At 37.1% G+C, this 23,159-nt stretch overlaps 1 protein-coding gene across 1 annotated transcript in view; it reads right to left on the bottom strand.

The window, feature by feature from the left end:
• Window positions 1–2,041: 2,041 nt before the first annotated feature.
• The window catches only part of LOC149709321 (uncharacterized), a 38,075-nt gene continuing 16,957 nt past the window's right edge, over window positions 2,042–23,159 (bottom strand). Inside the window, exons 2-15 of the mRNA XM_089864672.1 lie at window positions 11,876–12,002; window positions 11,599–11,794; window positions 11,399–11,539; window positions 10,679–10,806; window positions 10,078–10,486; window positions 9,522–9,976; window positions 9,277–9,377; window positions 7,874–9,218; window positions 7,489–7,795; window positions 6,695–7,232; window positions 6,289–6,565; window positions 5,897–6,226; window positions 3,350–5,837; window positions 2,042–3,280 (exon numbers count right to left, since the gene is read on the bottom strand). Of these exons, the coding sequence (XP_089720798.1) occupies window positions 3,054–3,280; window positions 3,350–5,837; window positions 5,897–6,226; window positions 6,289–6,565; window positions 6,695–7,232; window positions 7,489–7,795; window positions 7,874–9,218; window positions 9,277–9,377; window positions 9,522–9,976; window positions 10,078–10,486; window positions 10,679–10,806; window positions 11,399–11,539; window positions 11,599–11,794; window positions 11,876–12,001 (7,068 nt within the window). The 5' untranslated portion in view covers window position 12,002 and the 3' untranslated portion in view covers window positions 2,042–3,053. The remainder of the gene's footprint in view (window positions 3,281–3,349; window positions 5,838–5,896; window positions 6,227–6,288; window positions 6,566–6,694; window positions 7,233–7,488; window positions 7,796–7,873; window positions 9,219–9,276; window positions 9,378–9,521; window positions 9,977–10,077; window positions 10,487–10,678; window positions 10,807–11,398; window positions 11,540–11,598; window positions 11,795–11,875; window positions 12,003–23,159) is intronic.

The following is a 23,159-nucleotide window of genomic DNA, read 5'->3' as shown; positions in this document are numbered from 1 at the left end:
TCGCGTTCTCGAACTAGCTCGAGCTGTAAGTCTCTAGAATTATGATGTTTGGGATAATACCTCATAAATTTAGCAAAGGGGCAAAGGAAAGTGCCATACTTACATATATTATGTTACATAACAGCCTCTGATTCAAAACGTAGTCACGGAAACAGCCTAGCACGAGTGAAATACAATTATTTTTTGTTTATCGTTTAATATATATATATTATTTTGACCCCCTCTGGCAACTCGGGGGGGAGTGAATATTTTCAAGCGTTCATATCTAGAGACTTAAGCCATGTTTACACATACGTGGGATACCAGTTGTTAGCGATTCAAAACTCTTCCAAAGTGTATACAAAAAATAACTGACACACGAGAAACTATTAAAAACCGCTGTTTCTGGAAATTGCATCGCGGACCAATATAAAGCGGGTTTGCAGGTTAGTTTCTGGGTTTACTAACTAGGGATGAGACTAGTATTGAGGATTTTTTACTTGTTTTAAGGGCACACTAATGGAAGGCCTAGCTAGCAGGCTAATAGAAGCGTCGTAAAGTGTGAACTGAGGCTGTTGAAATCGATGAAAAAGAGTTTCAGATCTAGTTAAACCAGCGCTATAGTTCGATTGCCATGTAAATGTGAACATGGCTTTAGTAGTTTACCAATGTATCGTTTCAGAATTATTTTACCGATATATCGGTTTGAGATTTTTTATAGACGATTTTACGACATAAAATTAATTTTTATAGAATATTTTATAACATTAGCCTCAGTTCATCATGGATTATTTGAAGTCAAGTTAATGGACAGTGCTAAAGTTTTCGACGGTCGGTGTGTGGAAAATTCCATTCGTTTTCTATAATTTTTCAATCATCAAAAACTAATGGGATGTATGGATGTATATTTTCGTCCGTATTAATGGGGACGAAATAACAACCAGTAATAATTACTGAAAATTACTCAGCTTTATATTACACTTTGCAGTGGTCAACAGCAATGGTTCGTCGACAGTACGTACTGTGCAGTAAACACAATCACGAATAAACTATATTTTCTCTCTTTACTGAGCAACGCAATGGACATAAAATAGAGCTGCTCCAACTTTCAAGCCAAACTAATACTAGGCCTATAATTACATCTCCCTTATAATTTTTATATCAGAGTTAGTGGAAAGGTACTTTACTTCCTACTTTAATCTTAAAATAGAGTTGAATTTTAATCCAAGAAATGGGATTGTACGAATTCGTGGAAGTTTTGAAAATATTTAAAGGAAAAGGCAGCATACATAACATTATACCTTAAAAGAACGACTTAAGGAATTAAATATTAAAAACCGAAATAAATCATCTCTTATTATCAGAAAATAATTAGTCTTAAAAATAATCAAGGACTACTTCGCAATCCGCCATTGGTTTAGTGGCGTCTGCTAAATCGAACCTCTTACCCCTACCTTACGCTTACCTCTCTTAGCCTCAACCAATACCGTTTTGGGTAAAAGGTTCGATTTAGCAGACGGCACTAAACCAATGGCGGGTGGCGCAGTAGTCCTTGATAGTTTTGAAGACTAATTATATGCTAATTATATTTAGAAACAGGTCCCTTCTTTTACGGTATAATGTTATGTTACCTGTTCTTTTCCTTTAATGAACTACTCGAAGGAACTTCAATAATTACTTTAAATTTAAGGCTTGACCAAAGTTTTGTGCGTGAGGCCTATGATTATTTTCCTTAATATTGTGAAAGTTATATGTATGTTGCTTGCAATTTTAGCCTTTCAAGTGCGGTTGAACTTAAACTGCATACTAACTGTAATCTGACTCTTGGGTAAGCAAATAAGAACAAAACTTTTACGAGGTTTCAAAGTTTGAGAATGCTCAGGTAATTACTTTAAAATGCACTTTTTAAACCCTTTTTAATGATGGGTTTTTTTCTTTTTTATAATACCGGGAAGCACTTTCATTTCTTTTCTTCATTATGACGTAATAGGTTGGCTATTTGGTAATCGGTCTCTTGATTGGTAATATTAATTTTTACAGAAAATTTATCGAAAATAATATGTTGATTGAGAATTTCTTGTAATTTTATTTCAAAATATGTACATTGAATTGTGTAAAAATATAGTACTTAAATCTGAAGAAAATGAATCCCATTTACCGTACATATTATTGCCTTCATCCTTTCAGGTTCTAAAGGTAAAAACCCGAGAAAAAACTATTTATCTTTGATTCCTTATCACTAAAATAGACCAACTTCTTTAATCATCAAATTTAAATACAATTAGTTTTTTTTATAAACTTTGCTTAGAAGAGCTAAGACCAATGATGTAAAAGACATGATTACAATTTACTACAATGTTCTTAAAAATGTAAACTGAACGATTTTTAGCATTATCAGCGTGTTTGATCATTTACACAGCTTGGCTTTCTTATTGGTCCTGCCTCTTATATTATCATTATGGGAGAATTTAAACGCATTTTTAAATCACTAATTGTTTGTAAATTTGCTAATTTTTAGCAAAATAAAATAACTTATTCTTAGATCTAAGTATTACTTTTGAAATCACCGACATAGATTACTCACGATAAAACCATAAATCTATACTATTCTACATAAGTATGGGTCGAAACTATATTGGCTACGTTGAGGGTAGAAGGGCGTCTCATGGTGGAAACATAATCCATAGCTTACCGTAATCTCTACCCATAAGATTAAGACTCAACCAATAAAGGAAATCACAGTAGGGCATGCATGTCTCTACTCTCTTCCAGTTCTTAAATTATCAAACAAAGGTGGCGTAGCAATCCTTTTAAATTTATATTAGCCCGTATGGTAGACCCGTACTTATGTATTATAGGGTTTTTAAATCTAAATCCAACGCTAAATCTTCAAATAATTTATCACAAATCGTTGAAATGGTGAAATAAATCGTGTACAACAATCTTTATCATTCCCATTAGTAAAAACAATCTAATCCTACGTTTGGATGAAGTTGAATTGGTATATATTAAGAAATACTGATTTTTGACACGGATTTTCTGGACACTGAATGGTCAAGTCAAAGAATTCCAATCTATCTTTCGTACTGCGATCCATCTCCGACTCCCAGCATCGATTTGGCTCCGTACAAAGAAAGATGGCTGCCACCGTCGTACATTTCAAGGGGGTATAAGTCCGTGCCTTGTACTTGAACGGAACCCGAGCTTGTGCTTCCACCGCCTTCCGATTGGGCTTCGTCTAATTGCACGTGCCCGAATCCGCCACCATAAAATGATTTTGTGGTAAGTGATGCTTGAGAACCTATTGTTAAACAATAAACTTTAACATATAACCAATCCTTGCTGGCAATCGATTACAAGGGAAACGTACCACAAAGAACCGGTGCGACGGATGAAAGGTTATTCTGTAGTGTTCCATACAGGGAATGTTGATACGGTAGGGACCCTTTCAATTGGGCTTTCAAATCCCTCCTCTTTAACTGACTGGTTAGCTTACTGTAAACGTAGACTTTACGCATGTAGAGACAGAGCATAACTAGCGTTGCGCAGAGTAAATTAGCGATAACTATCGTTACGTCCCTGTACTGCAACGGGAGGTGAGTACTCAACACGGTCCAAGCCACCCAGACAATCGCGACAAAGACGCAACAAGCCAAGATCCATCTCGACTCTTGTCCGTTTTCTCGACATTTCCACGTTAGCACAGAAAATAAAATCGTGACCCCGAGGATCAACATAACGTAAACCAGCGATATGATAAGTTCGTCCTCAAAAGTACTAGGTGGTGAGCATCTCCATAAACCACGGTATAGTCCAGTTTTGGGTGGCATTAGAACTAACCAAGCGGCGGTCAGAATTATTTGTACTACCACGAGTCCCACGGACACTACTAAAAGACCGGCCGGACTGGACATGCGCGTTGCGTCAGCCATCATACGGTTTCCATTGCTACCCATGAGCCTCCATGTATTCATAACCTTGATTAACATCCCGGAAAATATGACGGAATAAGCCAAACCCATAACAAAGCGTCGTACTCCGCAAGTACTTTCAGTTGGGGACAGAATGAAAGAAAAGTTCACGGCGTACAAGAGTAGCAAACCGAACAGTATCTTGTAGCCAAGTACAGTTGTTCCGACTGTCACTGGAAACGCCATTAGGAAATAAACTCCACAAATAACCACCAACGCTATGCCCAAGACTGACAAGGCTGTTGTGGTTATGCCCCAAACTGTTTGGAAGTTTTCGTAAAGGTTATTTTGGGTTTGGAGGGAAGCGTACACGTCATTAGTTGCCATTTGTTGATAACATGTGGAGCACGTTCCAATGCAAAGTGATAACGGTGGACCACCCGGAAAGTCAACGTCAGAGAGCTTTATTTCTGACTGACCCTCGTTCCAAGTGCCAACTTTCTCGTAAGAATAAACTCCATCGGATCGGTTTCCAAGGTGATAAACATTGTAAACGTATTCCAGCTGAGCTCCTGTCAAACGTTCCTTGATGTCTGGCATTAAAGAGCTACCATCTAAAGACTTGTAACAACTGGCAGTCATTGTCGCCGGACATAGTTTCCTTACTTGTCCGTCTAGACTGTTAGCGACGGCGTAAACAGCGTCTACGATGGGCCTTACACGTTTCTCAACCAAGGATCCTTTAGTCAGTTTTTCCTTTCCAGTACAGACGTCCGGGAACGGTTTCTGGATATAACGAGCATTGGTAAGTCTACACCGGAAGTTCTCTTGCCAATATTCTTCGAACCAAGAGTCGGGAATTGGTTCGTGGCGTGTCAGAGTCAAATTGGCGAAGAAGGTATCAATTCCAGACAACACGGGATTCACCATTGAAACAGTAAATGCGTCGACGTTTGTACCATCTAGAATGTCCGCAGCTTCATGATCGGTGGCCCAACCTTCCGATCCAATCCAAACGAAACGCGTAAGCAGGTAGGTTTCTTTCGCTGCTTTCAGTACCAATTTAGTTGAAAACGAGTCATCTGTTAACAAAACCACGACTCGGGGTTGAGGATCTGTTAGGGAAGTCTTTAAATGGTTTCCTATTTCTTGAACAGACCAGCTAGGATCGACTTTAACATTAGCTGCGATGCAAATGCCTCGCTCTTTGGCGCGTTGCATTAAGTACGTTGCTGTTTCGGATTGAGCATCGCTACTAACATCTATGATGTAAACGTAACGCCAGTCAAAGTTCTTTAAGATTTCCACAATCGCGTCAGCTTGGCCCTTCTCCGCGGACATGGTTCTAACGGATCCGGCTTCGATTGGGACGCTTCTCTTAGTCCGGGAATGCGTTAATCCACCTCCAGGGTTAATTATTACAGGGATGTCTTTAACCTCCAGTATAGGCGCGACTTTGTCTGTTACAGATTCCCCAAAAGTCATTAATGAAACAATGGTAGGGGAATCATTTGGATTTTCTTCCTCGGCCTTGTCGGCAAAATACGAATATAATTTTTGTTCGGCACGTTGCTCTTGGTTACAGTAATCAAATATGATGCCACCCAAGTTTACGTCCCTTAAGATGCTCTTATTTTTGTTAACGACTTCAATGGCGTACGATAAGGCGACAACATTCTCGAACATTTCGGGATTGTTGATTGGTCCACAAGTAAATAGATTCTGTCCCTCTTTATGAACAGGCATCAAGGCGCCCAAGAGTATCTTTGCGTTTCGATTTATGTACATGACATTTGGTAAAGAAATTTTGGGTTTCTTGGAGCAGTCTTTTGTACTGGAGCATTTTGATTGAAGGTTGGACAAGGAGAATTCGTTACCCCTTGAGTCGTATCCTCGTGCGTGAGATGTGTTGAGAAGCAATCCTTCTGTTTCGCTGTATGTTCCGACCTGTACCATTTGAAATTTGTTGATTACTAAATACAGCCTGTATTTAAAGCCTAACTTACGGTTAAGAAAGCCAAGGAATGACTTCCAAGTTGTCTAAAATTAAGAATCTCCAAGGAGCCATCGATATATTGCTTATCTCCGAAGCTGACTTCCAATCCATCAGGCCTGACTAAGACCACGTCCTTTGTCTTGTTAAAGAGGCGTTCCCTCATCATGGCTCTGCTGTCGTGTGTATTTGGTCTTAAGCAACCTTCAGATTTTCCATTACAATCGGCCTTATACAGGAAAGACACCGCAGTGGCAATAGACAACACCGATTGTATCGCGTTACTAACAACTGGATCTGGCTGGCGACCCGCGTCCTGCACGGCTGACAGCTGGCCAAGTTCCTACAAAAAATAAAAAAGGGTTAATTTAAAATCAAATATATTTGGATATTTGAGTTTCTAACCTTTTGTTGTTCTACGAACTCTCGGAACCACATATTTTTGGTTGAATTTTGCATCGATAATTTGGAAAAGTATTGCACAAAAGGAGCTTCATTGTGAATTTTGGATCGTATGACCAAACCGCCTAGTACTTGATCGGGATATTTTTGGAAGGCTTCCACATTGTCTAATCCAATAAAGAGAAAATCGCTGGGTTGGAATTTTCCTCGTTTTTGAAGTTGTTGAGCAGAGGAGAAGATGGAAATGGTTTCCTCCATGCTTGTCAGTAAAAGAACAACCCTGTTTGAAAAAAAAATAAAAATTAAATATTTAATGGAAGAAATCCTAATTTCTACTTCTTCAGGTTGCATTGTAAAAAATGTAACCCAACAATGCAACAAGCGAAATTTTCCACCATGATTGACTTACTTGGCTCCAGCTGCCTTATTAGTTCCCAAACCGTAGATCAAACTCTCGGAGACTTCATTCAGTAGCTTTTTGTCGTTGATTATTTCTTCATGCAAGGCAACTTGAATGGAGTTACTGTCCAAGATCTTTCGCAACTTCTTGTAAATGGTGCTACCTCTGGAACCCTCATAGGACGTGACAACCGATACGTAATCCCATTTAAAGTTCTTAAACAAGGCCAAGATACAATCACAAAGAGAGTCATCGGGCATTGCGTAGCTTAAGGACAAAGGTGCGAGTGATGGCAAGTTCAGGTCGACTGGAGAAAGTGAAATGGTTGGAATTTTCATTGGAACGGAAAGCGTGATCAATGGTTCCACCGAGTCCTTGGTTCCGGCTGTGGTTACGAAACTTAGGGTACCATCGATGACAGAAGATGGGAGTTCTCCTATAACGTCGTTCGACAGGGTGTTGCTTAAGAAATTTGAAACGTCTTTGGCTGTCTTAGCTCGACTGGAACACGAGTCCATGATTATGGCACCAAGTTGTAAAGCGTTTCCTATAAAAGTTGGCATTAATGAGTAAGGTAGTTCGAAAAACAAATGCCAACCATGGTTATATTTTAGGGAATTTTAGGTATTTATGAGTTACACTTTTTAACATTTGAACCAAATTTAGTACGTCATGGCTGTGGGTTTATGAAGTCTTTAGGGAATCATAAAGATATTACAAACGATAAGATGATTTTGAGTTTGAAAAGGGGTTTAAAAAGTAGCATTTAAAGCATTTTAATCATGAAATGACGAAATACATACCTAAAATGTTAGTATTGGCTTGATCAACGGCCCACAGAAAAGCTTGTAATCTTCGTATTCCTTTGGGCGAGATTTCCTTCTTACATTGCAGTGGGGTTTCTTGATTTGGTTCTCGAATATCAAATACACCAGCTAAGTACAAGTCATTGGGCGAATGAATAAGTAGGAAGTCGTCTGATTTCTTGGCACAGTGAGCGCAATACGATAGACAAGTGGAGGACACTTTTTCTAAGTTTATCTCTTTGCCTTGATTATCGTAACCCACAACGGGTAACAGGTTTACAAGTTGACGTTTGTAAGATCCAACCTTTTGAGACCAACGTGTTCTTTTTTAAGTTCTAGCCCAAAAATTTATTGACGAGGAAGGTTATTTTAAATTTCTTACCTTCTGATAAATATAAGATCCTCCAGCAATTTTCCGGAAATTGAAAATTTCGACATCATTATCACCATATCCGTCAATAGTATATCCGAACATTCCTCCTTTGCCATCGGGATGTATGGCTCTTGTGAATCGAATATAATGATTGAAAACTTGTCGAATCTGTGGCTCCATCAGAAACCTTGGACACAAACCCAAGGTATCCGTACTGCAAAGTTCATTTCTGGCTCTAGCCAAACCGGCTGCCACCGACAAAATAGCCTGCATTATTTGGCCTACAGTTTGACTTGGTTTATACCGAACTGATCCTTCGCATGCTTTATCAACACATTTAAGTGATTGCTTCCAGTAATCGGCGAAGAACGGATTTCTGTGATTATTATCCGGATTCAGGAAGCGGAAGTGAGATACAAAGTCGCCTACGTTGATTTGGGTCGGCGAGAACAACAGCGATCCTTGAGCTAATGTCTCTAGACCTTGGACAACCGCTAGATTTTTGGTCCATTCTCCTGAGGCAAACCATGTGAAATCCCCTATTTCAATCTTCCCTGAGAGTACGTAATCTTCAGCAACCGAAAAGAGTTGTCTTGTTGCCACTGAGTCGGTAACCAGGATAACGGCCCTACCACCGCGTTGCTTAGCATCAATTAAACCATTGATTATTTTATCAGCTTCTTTAACATTAGCACCCGAGAAGCGTTCTTCAAGCGCGATACAAATTGATGCCTCTTTCAATGTTTGTTTAATTACATCGACTTCCATTTTGAAATTAACTTCGGGTCCGTAAACTAAACTAACAAAATCCCAGCCCATTTTCTTCAAAACATCCGCAATGGCCTTCGCCCTAATTTTGGGATTAACTGGAACTTGAAGGACGTAAGGGTTGTTTTCTTTCGTGTTTCCGTTCAGACCATACGTTACTTCCTGTCCTGAAATATACGTGATGTTTAACGGGTGCAAGAGTGCCGCGGCCACTGAAGAGGACACAGGGTCTAATGAAGACACAAATGATGGTGCCGAAGCAAATGGTAGGTTTTCGGACAAGAGACTCGATAGCTTGTGGGCAACTTGGGATGATGAGGAACAAGTATCAATAACTTGGACACCGAGTTGGATGCCTCGGAGGAAACTAGAGTCTTGGTTGATTTTATCGATGATCCATAAAGCAGCCTCAAGATCTTGAACGGCATCTACGTTAAGTTCACTGCTGCACTCAAGAGGAGAGTCTCCTGATTTGTGGATTGGTAGCAATACAGGTATCAAGAGGTCTCCAGGTAAAGCGATGGTTGTTAAAGAGGTCTTGTCTTCGGCTGGAACACTGTCTAATGACCTTCCCATCGGCATTCCCCTGAAGTAATTTAAATGTTATTGATCTTTTCAACATTATGTTTTGTTATTTATCTCACATTTTAGAACATAATGCACAATTATCGTGGATGCATTTCGATGGCATGTACTGGAATTTAGAGTCTTTGATGTCGGATCCAGTTTCTTCGTAAATGGCGATCTGTAATGGATGGAACAAAAATCCCTCAAACATTTAAATAAAAGTATAGATTCTCTAAAAGAAGCTTCAAATGATCGTGTTTATAAACGACATCTTCACTCAGTTCCCACTATGGCTGTCCGATGTTGTGTTTGTTAAATTTACCTGATTAAAATGGATGCCTCTTTGTTCATTAAAAAGATATTGCGTTAGGGCCAACTTTGCACCATATCCCTGTTCAGTTTGTCTGTTCAAAAATCGAGATGGCTTGAAGTACTTTTCGATAAAGGTCTTCCTGGACATTGAAAGAAGCTGCGGACAAGCCCCCGCCTCTGAAGGACGTGATCCACCACCACAAGCATCGTACCAAGCGGCTCTTATGCTTGAAACAAATTCCTCAACCGCGTCCACCATGGTTAACCAAATGGACGTTCGCTGTAGCGCGTGAACTGGGTTGTCTGGTACAATAGAACCATTTACGAGACAAGCCGTTTTATCTTGATTGTTGTAACATTTTGATAGCTTCTTGGCTGCTAGTTCAGCGTGCCAGAGGAATTTCGGAGACGCGTACTCAGCAGTGCCAATTGACGACCATCGGTTTTCAAATTCTTCACGAATGCCTTCAATATTTCAAGTATTTAGTTAATGAAATTAACTAACTAACGATATCCTTTTATTACAAGTTAAACATCAAAATCTCCTTTAGTGTAGATAAACATACCAGGATAAGGGGATAGTGAAAAAAGCCTAGTATTGTTGACAGTTCGGCCCATAGTAGCCAATGTAGACGAATCCGGAACACTTGAAAGAAGCCACTGATTTTGAATTGTAGCTGCTGGTTCGTCCCTCATGGCCTTTAACAAATGCAGAAGAGGAGTACCATGGGCAATTACAAGTACAGCGCCACCATCAATTAGACTAGCAGACACATTCCTGATAATTTGACGCAGTTCTTCATGGCGTTTCGGGTCTTTCCGGCTTCTAGGCAATTCCTTTTTAAGGGTTATGCAAATCTGCCCCTTTTGTGAAATGTCTTCAATAGTGTCCAAGATTGAACGGCTAAAGGAGTCTCCGTCGTAAATAACTGCGAAGCGGTTCCATTCCATGCTGTATGAGACTTCAAGCAAAATCTACGACAAATGTTTTTCATTAAAAAGTTATCATAAGTGCATTTTATGTTAATTTTAATCAGCTTGTACTGTATTTTTAATTGCCAAGTAATGTCATTGACTGAAACGCAATAGTAAATTTTATTCTCTTTTCTATAGTGTTGATAAGCAGGTTATTGACAAGCCTAATGAACTGTAAATATTGTTTCTTACTCGAGCGACATGGCCTGGTGCCAAAGAATAAGTGTAATCCACTGGAGCATAGAGTGATGGAATTGATGACTCCTCCAAAACGGTCTTCAAATCTTCAGAGTTCGTAGCTCCCGTCAAATCAATAGTACCTAAAAAGTATAGAATAATAGAAAAAAATTTATTGACTTAAACCGTCAACAAATGACAAAATTATGACATTGCAACGCATTATGGGTAATATTTTTAATTGTTAAATGTTTTGGTATTATGTAATTTAATTTTTTTTTGTAAAGTTCAATTATTTTTAATAGATCCATCCCGAAAAGATGAGAGAAAAATTTGACATTATTGATTTCTTAAACTCTTCGATAACCTTAATCATAAGTTCATAAGATATGTTCCATTAGTTTTTCACTGGTTACTGAGAGCTTGTCATGAAGTGACGTAGATGAAACGTCGTAGATTCTCGCAACTCGCCGCCAGGTGAGGCGCTTTCAAAGTCAATTCTCGCAACTCGCCGCCAGGTGAGGCGCTTTCAAAGTCAATTCTCGCGTCGTTCTCCAACTAGCACTCAATAAGTCTCTAGCATTACGAATAATGAGAAGGGTCATACTTATGGAACATATCTTATAAACTTATTCCTTAATGTAATATTAAAATAGATAATGTATAGCAGTTGAAAAATATCTACCAAATTATTTTATACTAAGGCCAAGAATTGACCTTGGATTATCTACTTACCCAACACAACTGAAGTTTTATTGTCAATTTCTTCTAAACATTTCTCAGTACTGCTACCAACTGCGTTCAAAAACGGGTAAAGTTTGGTAAGTTGGTCCTCGGTCTTCCTAGGATGGCCGCAGCTGTCCATTACTTTCAAGCCTAGGTTATGAAAAAATAGTAAGATACCATTCCGAATGAGAGTTCGTCTTCGACCTTACCGAGTTTAAAGCCATTTAGAGCTTTCTCCATCGAAAACCTGTCGGTGTTCATGGGTCGACGGTTTACCATTGAAATAGCCATTCTTAGCGCTTCGTACGCTTGAATACCAGAGTCAGACGGTTCGCCGCAACCATAGAGTCCATCTCCGGCTTCGTGAGCGTCCAGAAGTACACCGATTTTGAACTGGGCGTCATTCTAAAATTTTAAAAGGATGTTAAGTGATCGAATAAGGTTTCTATCTTAAAGTGTTAATGAAGTCGTTGTGTTTTTCAGTACCTCGATTTCCATTTCGTCGACGGGCTTGACTTCGCAGGATGGGACGTCCACATTTATGGCTTGGGAACATTTCGACCAGTCAAAAAGCAAGAGGATCAGCAAGAGAAAATGGAAAGAGGGAGACATTCTAGAAGATGAAACAAAAATATTATATAATTAGTAAAATATATGTATTGGACTCTAATTATGCTTACTGTAAGTTTACATAGTTCAAACTGAAATACGCAATTTATAAAAACGCTGATGAAAATAAAGATTTCATTATTCTGGTTAGTAATAGACCAAGATTTAGGAATTATTTTTATCTTTGCCTTCAAAAATTAATTTTAATTTTCGATATTAGGCTTAACAATTAAACAAATTTTAACATGAATATTAGTAGTATTCAGTGAAGTGTGAAGCTGATAACCCAAGACCCCATACTTTTTTATGAGGCGCTAAGTCTAAACTTTTTCATGTAACATTTCGAAAAGGTGTCAGGTAATATCTACAAGGGCTTACCAGCCTTCTGGAATCAAATCTAACATTTATTTGCTTAATTCTTGCAATCTCACGCTATGGAGAAATATTATAGAAGTTTTAAATGCAATATAATACACTTTAATGGAAACCTATTTTAACAAAAAAAAAACTCCATGGAAAACGAAAATTATAATTTCATATTACTACAAATTCCCTTAATTTGTGAATATAGGTAACTGAAAAATTATATAAATATAAATACTGCAAGTAACCCATAAAAATTAAGTTCAAGAATGACTTTAAAAATATATATACACACAAAGTTATTATAATTGCTAATTAGCTTACATATAAATTAATTTATCAACAAAACAAAACGAGACATTGTACTTATTGTCTTAATAACGTACATTCCAATCTCATATTTGGTCAATGGTCTGAAACGGGTCGAACAGTTATTTAATCACATTCGGCTTTTTTGGAAATAAAAATCCACAGCGTATATAACTGGTTTGAAAAAAATATATAACCGAAACACAGAGGCCCCCTATTACTAAAACCCACGCAGTATTACGGTGTTAGAACCTAAAGCGTGTCATGTTTATAAAAATCGCTACAAAGAAAAATGTATAAAAATTCATAAAAAACGTAAACCCTAAAGGCATAAAAACAAGGATAAAATAAAAGCTAAACGTTGCCTATAAACATTTATTTCGTCTTCGCGAAACACAATGAACCGCTCCCTCGAATTGTTTTTTTGTTTAAAAATAAAATGCTCTTCAAGGGCGATGACTGTTTTGTTAAACCTATAACTGGGCTTAAAAATAAAAATAAAAAAAAATTCGAAAAATATTTTTTAACGCAGCTTCCCGAATCGCAAACTGATGTTTAATTTATGATTAAAAATATTTCCTTAAATTATGTTAATGCTTCTTTTTAAAATCTAGGCGACGCTTCTTTAATGAATATAGATTAAGGATGTTTTAAAATTAATGCAGTTTATCGTTCAAGAGTTATTTTGTGTAGTAACTGATTAAATTTGTTGCTAATTATCAGGGTTTTCTCATTGAAATTCAACTTTTTTGAAAAATAACTTTCAAGAATTTCACATTCTTCGTATCTAATAGCGTTTTCCTTTGGGTCCTCGCGGAGCGCTCCCATGGAGGAATAAAACTAGGAGATCCTATTCTTCAAAAACAGTCTTTAACGAAGCTGGAAACTACTACTACCATTTTTATTGCTCCTTGGGAGCGCTCCGCGAGGACCCAAAGGAAAACGCTATAATTTGAAACATCGATTGAAGTGCGCCGGCGTCAAAATTAATTGTCAAAATTAAATATCACCAGAAGGGAATAAGAGAGAAGGGACACACTTTATATCTCCATAATGCTTTACACTCGTAACAACAGTCTTACCAACCTCAAATCAACTACCCTTCACTGATTGGCTATCAAACTTCTGTCTTAGCTGTGACGTCAGATAAGAAGGTGACGTCTCGGTTGACGTATAAAGAGTAGTTTTGTTTACAACTTTACATTGAAGGAGATAAAAATGGCCGAATTTAATGTTGATAAACGAAATCAAGCTGTGCAATTAATTTAGATGCACAGGAATTGAGAACATACCAAAATCAGATAATTTGAAGGTAATAAATAGATGAAAACTAATTATTCTGAATTAATATTAAAAAATAAAAATTAGTTTCAATAAAATACATACTTGAGGTTATAATTACACAAGAACGAAACATGGACAGCCCTAAGCCTTTGGAGAATGAAAATCTAGCAGAAAAATAGGCCGCCTGACACCGCGGAGAAAAGAACTATATTTGCAGTAAATTGGTTAAAAGCTGTGTACTTGCGCAAAGTTTTCGCGGTTTTCTTGAGGTTGGTCGGACTCCCGTTACCATAGCAGGCTCTAATGTCTCCCTTCTCTCTTATTCCCTTCTGATATCACATATACCAAATTATGGGTCAGTTAGGAAATTACATACAGAGAAAGTAATAAATAGAGGTTACCTATTGTCCGGTTTCAGATTTAGGTCTTTAAAACAACCAATCTTCATACAGGGTGTTTCAGAAATTAAGTGGAGTGTTCTTTGGACAATTTTGAGTCGAAATGACATTTTGTCGTCCGGGTAACCGTTTTTGAGTTATATTATTAGTGCTTTACGGATGGCCCCTTAAAATTAACACCAAAAACTGAAAAACAATGCTAATTGGTTTAAAGGGGCCATCCGTAAAACACTACAGTGATCATAACTAAGGACAAAATGTCATTAAACCTTATCGACTCCAAAAAATCCTGTATGATTCTAAGGTAAATCTTTTTCATATTACAGATTCCAAGGTCAAGTTTCTTTTAAATCAATTACAAAAACGATTAAAAGCAGTATTTATGCCAAACAGGTCAAGGTTAAGCTATCAAAATTTCATTTAAAATTTTCCTACACTTTACAATATTTTAAAGCAATTCCCTATGCTAAGTAAAAAGTTATTTGTAGTAAGAGGAAATTGTATAATTCTAGGATGATTTTCAACGCGATCCCGACCAAGGGTTCATCACGATACGGCTCTAAAATCTGACCTACATTATTATCCACACCGCTATGTTGGCAAATTTATTATAAAATCTTTCCTCATTCTCAGTTTTCTTCGACATTCCCATCTCGAGCAAATTTTTAACCGCAAATTCTGGTAGAGAGTATATCCTGTATTGATTACGCTTCGTTCATCGTTAAGAGCCAAAAAATATATATATGTTAAAATTGCTCCAGGGAAGTTTTAAAAGCGTCGAGTCAGGAAATTGAAAATTATATTTTTAAAAATTAGGGTTAGCACGTAAAGGTTATGTATTGTTGAAATATAATTAAAAATCGAATTTATATGTTCCGTAATTGGTGCTAGGTACTTTCTTTGATTTAAAATTTTAAAAATTGTTAAGAATAATTTTTTTCTCAGCTGAAATCATATGACCTCATCTATAACCAGCCTGAGGATAATTTTCATTTAATATTTATTTGATAAAATTTAAAAATATAATGCATGTAATACTAGCGGCAAAGGCACTCGGAACACTTTACTTAATTTTTGATCCGCCATTTTAAAAGATGGCGGAAAATCGAACCCCAAAAGCCACAAAGCCCGTCTATGGGATATTGGGAACTACTGTACTAAATATTTGTGATATCGGTTGAAAGGCTCGGTTGTATTCCCAAAACAAAAACGATTTTTTACATTTCTGGCCGCCATTTTTCAAGATGGCGGCAGATTACAAAACGTTTATGATAATGCGTGTTTCTACTTTAGACTAAGGTCCCTGTCAATTTTCAGCCATCTTGGTAAAGCGGTTTGGGTTTGGCATTGATAATAAGTCTGTCACTCAAGATTTTGACTTAAATAGATATAGATTATCTTGTCAAACTTGACAGATATTGATCGATTGGCTTGCTTTCAAATCGTACCCTATATTACTCAGTTTTATAACATAAACCTGGAATTTATAAAAAGAAGCGCTTCGAAGTAGTAGGTCAGAGCCCATAATTTTTAGAGTGTGTTTATGTGCCTCACCCGAAACGCATTTGAAATGTTTCATCCAATCGAAAGATTTCAAATAATCAAATGAGATAGAATGACGTGCCTGATCGAGCTTGATGGCTCGTCTACACCATTCTCTCACCATGTTTCACAGATGTTTGGAGAATTTAACGCAACTAAGCCGGTGGACTGTCGTCCTGCGGAGATTTGACCAAAATGTTAGTAAAATACTTTCAACTCCAACAATGAGTTCAATCATTTCCATTATATTTTTCAACACGATGAAATTTTTCAAAACATCTATACAAATTCCTTAAATTAGTTAAATCCTTCCTATTAGTGCCAAATACGAACGATTAATAGCTTCAAAAACTGTTCGTGTATTTATTTCCAAACGTATGAGAAAGTTCCCTCGAGAAAACTTTCATTTTCAAAATTGCACTTTTAATTTGTTTCTAGCAAAGCACAACTAAGTCTACCTCAAAGTTAAGCAAAAATGAGACATTTATTCCATTACGGTGAAGAATCTGCCTTAAACAAACAACAGGTAAACATCACGCTAGGATGAGCAAGAAGATCAACATCGAAACGCTTCATAAACGCGCGATAATACGTTCTTTGAGGATTATTACCAATAGTTACGGGCGAAGATGTCCTCTATTTGATGGATCTCGATTTATCACACACGTTGAAATTTAACACAAACTCCTAGACGTTCTGCGTGTAAGTATATTTATGGATAGTTTACCGTCTCGGTTCAGGTTTTCCAATATGGTTGTCACGCTTGACTGAGTTTTTTGGTATTTGAGACATTTTAATGGTGTAAAAGACACCACTTTAGAAGGCTAGGTTTAATGATGAATACGGTTCTTGCGAAACAGTACGTGGACGGTTTATGAATAATTTCTAGAGCAATTTAGTATATTTCTACGATATACAAATGATTTTCATGGTAAGAAAATTATTAAGTTACATTTAGTTTGCAACAAGAACACAAATTAGAGCTGAAAAGTTCAAGTATAGGTCCTCCCCCAAACTTGTACCGTTTCCCTCACATCAAAGCCACATTGGCAAAACTTGGGATAAGACTGCAACCTGAACTCCCACCCATATTACTCATAGTGTGTTAAACTTTGGATGGGTTTAGGTTAGAATAGGTTTGGGTTAGGTTATTCTTGTGTCAGGTTAGGTTAAGGTTGAGTTTGGCTTAGGTTAGGGTTGAGGTTGAGTTAGTCTTAGTTTAGGTTAGGTTAAGGTTGAGTTTGGCTTTCTTTAGGTTGAGGTTGGGTTTGGCTTTCTTTAGGTTGAGGTTGGGTTTGGCTTTCTTTAGGTTGAGGTTGGGTTTGGCTTTCTTTAGGTTGAGGTTGGGTTTGGCTTTCTTTAGATTAAGGTTGGGTTAGGTTAGGCTTAGGTTAGGCTTGGGTTAGGTAAGGCTTAAGTTAGGTTAAGGTTGGGTTAGGTTAGGTTAGGCTAGGTTAGGTTAAGGTTGGGTTAGGTTAGGCTTAGGTTAGGTTAAGGTTGGGTTTGGCTTAGTTTAGGTTAAGGTTAAGGTTGGGTTAGGTTAGGCTTAGTTTAGGTTAAGGTTAAGGTTGGGTTAGGTTAGGCTTAGTTTAGGTTAAGGTTAAGGTTGGGTTAGGTTAGGCTTAGGTTAGGTTAAGGTTAAGGTTGTGTTAGGTTAGGCTTAGGTTTGGGTAGGCTTAGTTTGAGTTACGATTAGGTTAGATTAAGCTTGGGTCAGGCTTAGGTTAGGTTAAGGTTGGGCTAGGCTTCTGTTAGGTTAGTGGGTTCAAGTTGACATCTTAAAACTATCAGGTGCAAATAGTGTAACCATAAAATGGATATTCCAGCGTTCTCTAGTTCTAATGAATAAATCATCTTGGCAATCTTTTTCCAAAATAATATAATTTTTTAATTAACGGAAATCCGGCAACAGAATCAAACAGTCTTAATAATATATTTCCATATGATTTCAGTTTATACCATGTCTTTCCTGTTCAAAATTTCAATAATATATATATGTCTAGTGAACCAGCACTTAAAAGAAGAAACATTTATAAGTTGGCGTTAAATATTTGCATTGAAGGCGTTTGTCACGTTCTGGAAAGGAATTGAAAATCAAGGTCGGCGGCAATGGAATGGCGCAACCGTAACACCTTCGACTTAAAAAAAGAAGAGGCGTTCGACCGCGAAAAAAGGGCTAATAAAAAACACCGCCATACTTCCGATAAAGCTAAGTTCTCCATTTCAACAATTCGTGTCAACACGCTCGAGAATTCTAGAATTTTATCGAAAAATGGGTTTCTTGACCCGGGAAACAAATACACGGTCGGAAAGTAGGTGTGATATTTTCATAGATGAATTAGAGGATTGTATTTGGAAGTAAAGATAGTTATATAGTTTGCCGGTTAGATTTGTACGCAATACAGGAATAATTTGACCTTTTTAGCATCGTGTGCTTTATGGGGTTAAAGTTGATTTCTATGTAGATCCAGATATGTTAGTCTATGCAACCATGTGTGGAACAATGCCTGCTAATATGATCAAGTTGACTCTAGTAAATGCCTGTTTTTAGTCAGGGATTTTTCATCCTAAAACTTATAACGATCATGAGTTTTGCAATGTTAAATGTGGGCTAGCTGTAATCAAGGGTTAGTTAAACGTCTAAAATTGATCCTGAATTTTCCATTGGAAAACTTTGAACAGCAGTGAAAAATGTCGAACGAAACCCTCAGTGAATAATGTCGAAGGAAACCCTCAGTGAAAAATATCAAAACAACCCTCAGTGAAAAACATCAAACCATGCACCGTCAGTGAAAAAACTGCGAACGATACCCAAAGTGGAAAATGTCGAAACAGCCTTAGAGGACTAATGGAAAGAACCCTCAGTGAACAACTTTCGAAAGAACCCTTATTGAAAAAAATTCAATTATGTAAATCAACATTCCAAGTAAAGTAAATATTGGTAAAAAAACTTATTTCCATTAATTTCGATAGTATTTGCGGTAATTGATCTTTGTTTATTGTTGGTCAGAGTTCCGCTTCATTCGTCTTTATTACGCATTCTTTCTGACACACAAAGCCTAAGTTTAAATTAAGGGTCCACCAAACATATTTCTAAAAGCTAATAAGGGGATCTATCATAGCGGGTGGAAAAAAGAAAACTTGTTTTCCCCAAATGGCGCGCTCGAATGTCATTTAAAATAATTTCGAGTAAAGCTCTTAATGCACTTTCGAATGGCCCATATTCCATAATAGAAGCGGGTGCAATGAGGCAATGTTTCTCCTATATAATCATCATCATACGCTCAATTTAACTTTCTCTCTTTCTTTGCAGGCAGTTTTGGTTAATAATATAGTTGAATGAGTGCCAGAACAGAACAGCTGGGCCACATACTTTCCCTTAAATTGGCATCGTAATATTAAAGAAACAATGCCGGATAAAGATATTTTGTAAAACATTGGAAAATATGACACAATTTCGCATATAGTGCAAGTGTTAGTGTTACCTACAATCGTAAGACCATAATAATACATAATGAAACGATATTTGGTGCAGCTAGCATGCGTATAAAATTTGTCCCTTGTGGACATAGACACCTAAATAAATCAAAAAACGATCACCATGTATATTTTCAGTTATAACAGGACAAGATTTGGTTTGTAACTGATTCTATTTAATTTAAACAGAAGTATATAATACTTCTCTTCGAGAGAAGTGTACCAACCACAAAGCGGGGTAATTGTAACATGATTCTTCCCAACATCAGAACTAAAACATTTGGAGTGCACAAGGTTACTAAACCGACTCATATACGCAATATAAATAGTTCCCTCATCATTACTCTATTAGCGCTTAACTATTTGTCATTAAGGTGTGCTTGTGGGAAGGATGCAATTCTGGCAGGTTCACCGGGGCCCGTACCTTCTAGGGGACCCGGATTACGTGGAGTTTGGTCTTGTTAGGGGCCCAGGATCTCGTCAGTTTTCCCCGGGCCCAAAATGTCTGCGGTATCGTCTGAATGATATTTAAGGGCTTTAAATTCCCAACTCATGGAAATAATAAGAGATCACGTGCTGCGGTGCTTTATGATTGGCCTGAGTTTGATACGAATCTTTGTCAATTTAACACAAACAAATCAGGACGGACACAAAAAGTTATAGAATTTCATTTTTAAAAGCATCATTATACGTGCAGTTGTGGTTCATCTGTTCAAGATAAGTTTGCAAGGACTAGTTCTATTGCTACGGCGTAAAACATGATGTAGTAATGCGCCTGAGCTTTTGGTTTGTTTGATAATTATTTCTGAACAGTAGTATAGTGTTTCGTTCCATATAAATGTCTCGAGAAGAAACGAAGCGTGAAACCCCCATAGAAATTGTTTTATTCACGCGACTTAAACTAAGATTCCAGTGGGAAATGACGAGTTTCCGTATGATATTATGCATAATTACGCTATTAAAGGGATAGTAGCTTAAAAGTTAACCATTGAATTTTTGGATACAAACTTATTATTAAAACGAGAATGATTTCGACGTTATGATGTAAATAACTGTCCTTATTTGACATTTGATGCCAGTCATTTGCGAATGCAATTCAATCGCTATCTACAACAGACTGAAAAGCTCGTAGTTCTGTTAGATTCAGTTCCGTACCCGAGAATCTCAAATAACAGATTCCTGGCAACCCCGAAGCGCTGTTTAAATTTAAAAACGGGGGAGGAAATTCCATTGCCCCTTTAGTGGACATTATTTATTGCGGTTTAAATAACTTTCAGTGGCGACATCTTGAAGGTTCTGTTGCTAAAGAGGGCGTCGCACTCGGAACTCCCTATGGAGTTAGACCAGGTACGAGCTACATATCTCTTATACCAGAATGACACTCCGTCATATCGGAACTTATCATTATGTATGTCGAATTTTCTCTCGCGAATAAATTTATCTCGCTGCGCGCATATGATCTCACGTGGCTACCAGCCAATGATATCACAGTTAGAAAAGCGTCTGATTTATGAGGCGTGTCGGATAGTAAGTTCTCAAGCCCGGCCCACAAACCACGCATAGAAATTAACATGTGATATATACAACTAAAAATTACTCCAAGTAGCTGTACATATTCAAATTGCAATATACCTTACGTTTTAAAAAATATTTTTCACATTTGCTTAACAAAAGTAACTTATTACGCTACAGATTCATATTTTTGGGTATTTAAACAATCCAAACCTTATGGTAGTTGTAATTAAATACTACTACCACTTTAAACATCTTCCTTTAAAATGGAATTAAGATTAACTCAAATGTTTTAGAGGCACGGTAGCTTCACGTCCGTCTTTCTTGAACCATTTAACCGCTTGACAGAAACAGGAAACCCACTTAGAACGAATTAAGTTTTTTGAAAAGCAAGCCATAACCGTACTTCTATTTTTATTCTGACGAAATGGCCACGCGGTTGTGAACATTTTTCCCAACAAAGAACCAAATCCGCACGAAAGCAAATAAGTAGCAAAATAATGCTGCTGTGTTACTTGAGTACACCGTTTTGGTTCAATGGATTTGGGTAAGACCGTAGCTAAATACAAATATGTTTTCATTGAGAAATGTTTTCAACTATGGAAGCAAATGTATTGATGCAAATTAGTTCAATATATTCTAGAGGGCCGGTAGGCCCTTCTAGATAAGAACCCACACCCTCCCGTAATGTTAAAGAAATAATTCACAGATTTTAGGCTTAGCGTCCCATAGAAAAAGCATGGGATTTTTGGTGTTCCACTCCATCGAATAACTCAGAAACTAATGCAAAGTTAAGGTTCGGAACACTTTTGAATTATCAAGCAACTATGGAATGTTGAACTTCTGAAGTTTGATTAAGAACAATTAAGTCTAAGTATTTTATTTTAATTAATTTATAAATCATGGAAAAAACCGTTACATATATTACACTGTTTGCATAGCATTTGTTTTGCCTCCAACGGGTTTGTGGCGAATAGGATAACGCTTCTGCCTACGGAGCAGAAGACTGCAGGTTCGAATCCTGGCAAGCTCGGTGTTTATTTTTACAGATCTTTTATACATCATAAAAGAAATATCCTATAAATACAATGTTTGGATAACTTTTTTTTGTTGTTACGAATACGAGCATGTGGCGTAATGGATAACGCATTTGCATTCGAGGCAAAACATTGCAGGTTCGAGTCTTGGAACGCTCGTTGTCAATGTTTGATGAAGATTCTTAGTATATAGAAGGAGAAATTCTTAAATAACAAATTTTCAATGAAATGTGCGCGTGCTGGCGCATGGTATAGAAATAACTTTTTTTAAAACCTATACAAAATGGTTAACTAAACTTTACATTGAGAGATGTGCCTTTGCTATATTGCTGTAAAGTTTGGTTGTGGAAAAAGTACACCCCCTTGGTTGCGAAACCTTGGGTCTAACTCTGAAAATTCTTTTCACGTCGTAATGTTAAGCTCCGTAGAGATTAACAATAAGAGTTAGGATTGAGTATATATAGAAAATCCCAGACGCGATTTTCTAAATTATGGGTCATTTAAAAATTTCATTGGACAAAGTTCAGTGTGCTGTTTTTATTTCCGGCCCAGGTCAGGATAGGTGAAACTATCTCAGGGCCGTAAATAAGCACAGGACACTGGACATTGTCCAATAAATATTTAAAATGTTCCATTATTTTTATTTAAAACTAAAGGGGTCACCGGACGGTTGACCAGTAAACGTTTCCGAAGTTTTGATGGCTTGAACATTGATAAAGGATGCGCGTGAAAAACATTTGTCGCTCTATAGGATGTGCAACTCCCTATATTAAAAAGTAGACAAGTAGATACTAGCGCCACCTGGCTACCAGTGCTGGAAAGCATCGCGTGAAAAATAAAATGTAATTAATACAAATTAAGGCTGAAGGAACAGATATTATATAAAAAAGACTTGGTTTGCCCAAGCCTTAAAAACAAAACGATAAGAGTTTTTCCAGTTGACTGAAGCGTGGATATTATTTTTTTCTATTGAATTTTAAAGACAATCCGTATTTTACTTCTCTTTAGAATTTAATTCAATCACCTGATTTTACTGCTAATGGATTAGTTTCCTATAAATTAATTGAAATAAAAAATTACTTATCTCAGATTTTTCAACAACAATTCCATTTTCCTGAAACATTTTATCATGCAGCTATTATTTTGAGGGATATCAAATTGACTCTTTCTTTTTTAATTACCGGGAATTTTCCTTTCAAAAGGTTTTAAACACAAGAAGTTTTCATAATGTTGTCAACT

The sequence above is a fragment of the Phalangium opilio genome, unplaced genomic scaffold (genome assembly GCF_054372755.1).
Source record: "Phalangium opilio isolate 3A_F unplaced genomic scaffold, DU_Popi_V2 ptg000013l_1, whole genome shotgun sequence".
In the NCBI taxonomy this organism is placed as follows: Eukaryota; Metazoa; Arthropoda; class Arachnida; order Opiliones; family Phalangiidae; genus Phalangium; species Phalangium opilio.
The sequence above is the reverse complement of the archived record's forward strand: the minus strand, read 5'-3'. Positions and strand labels throughout refer to the sequence as shown.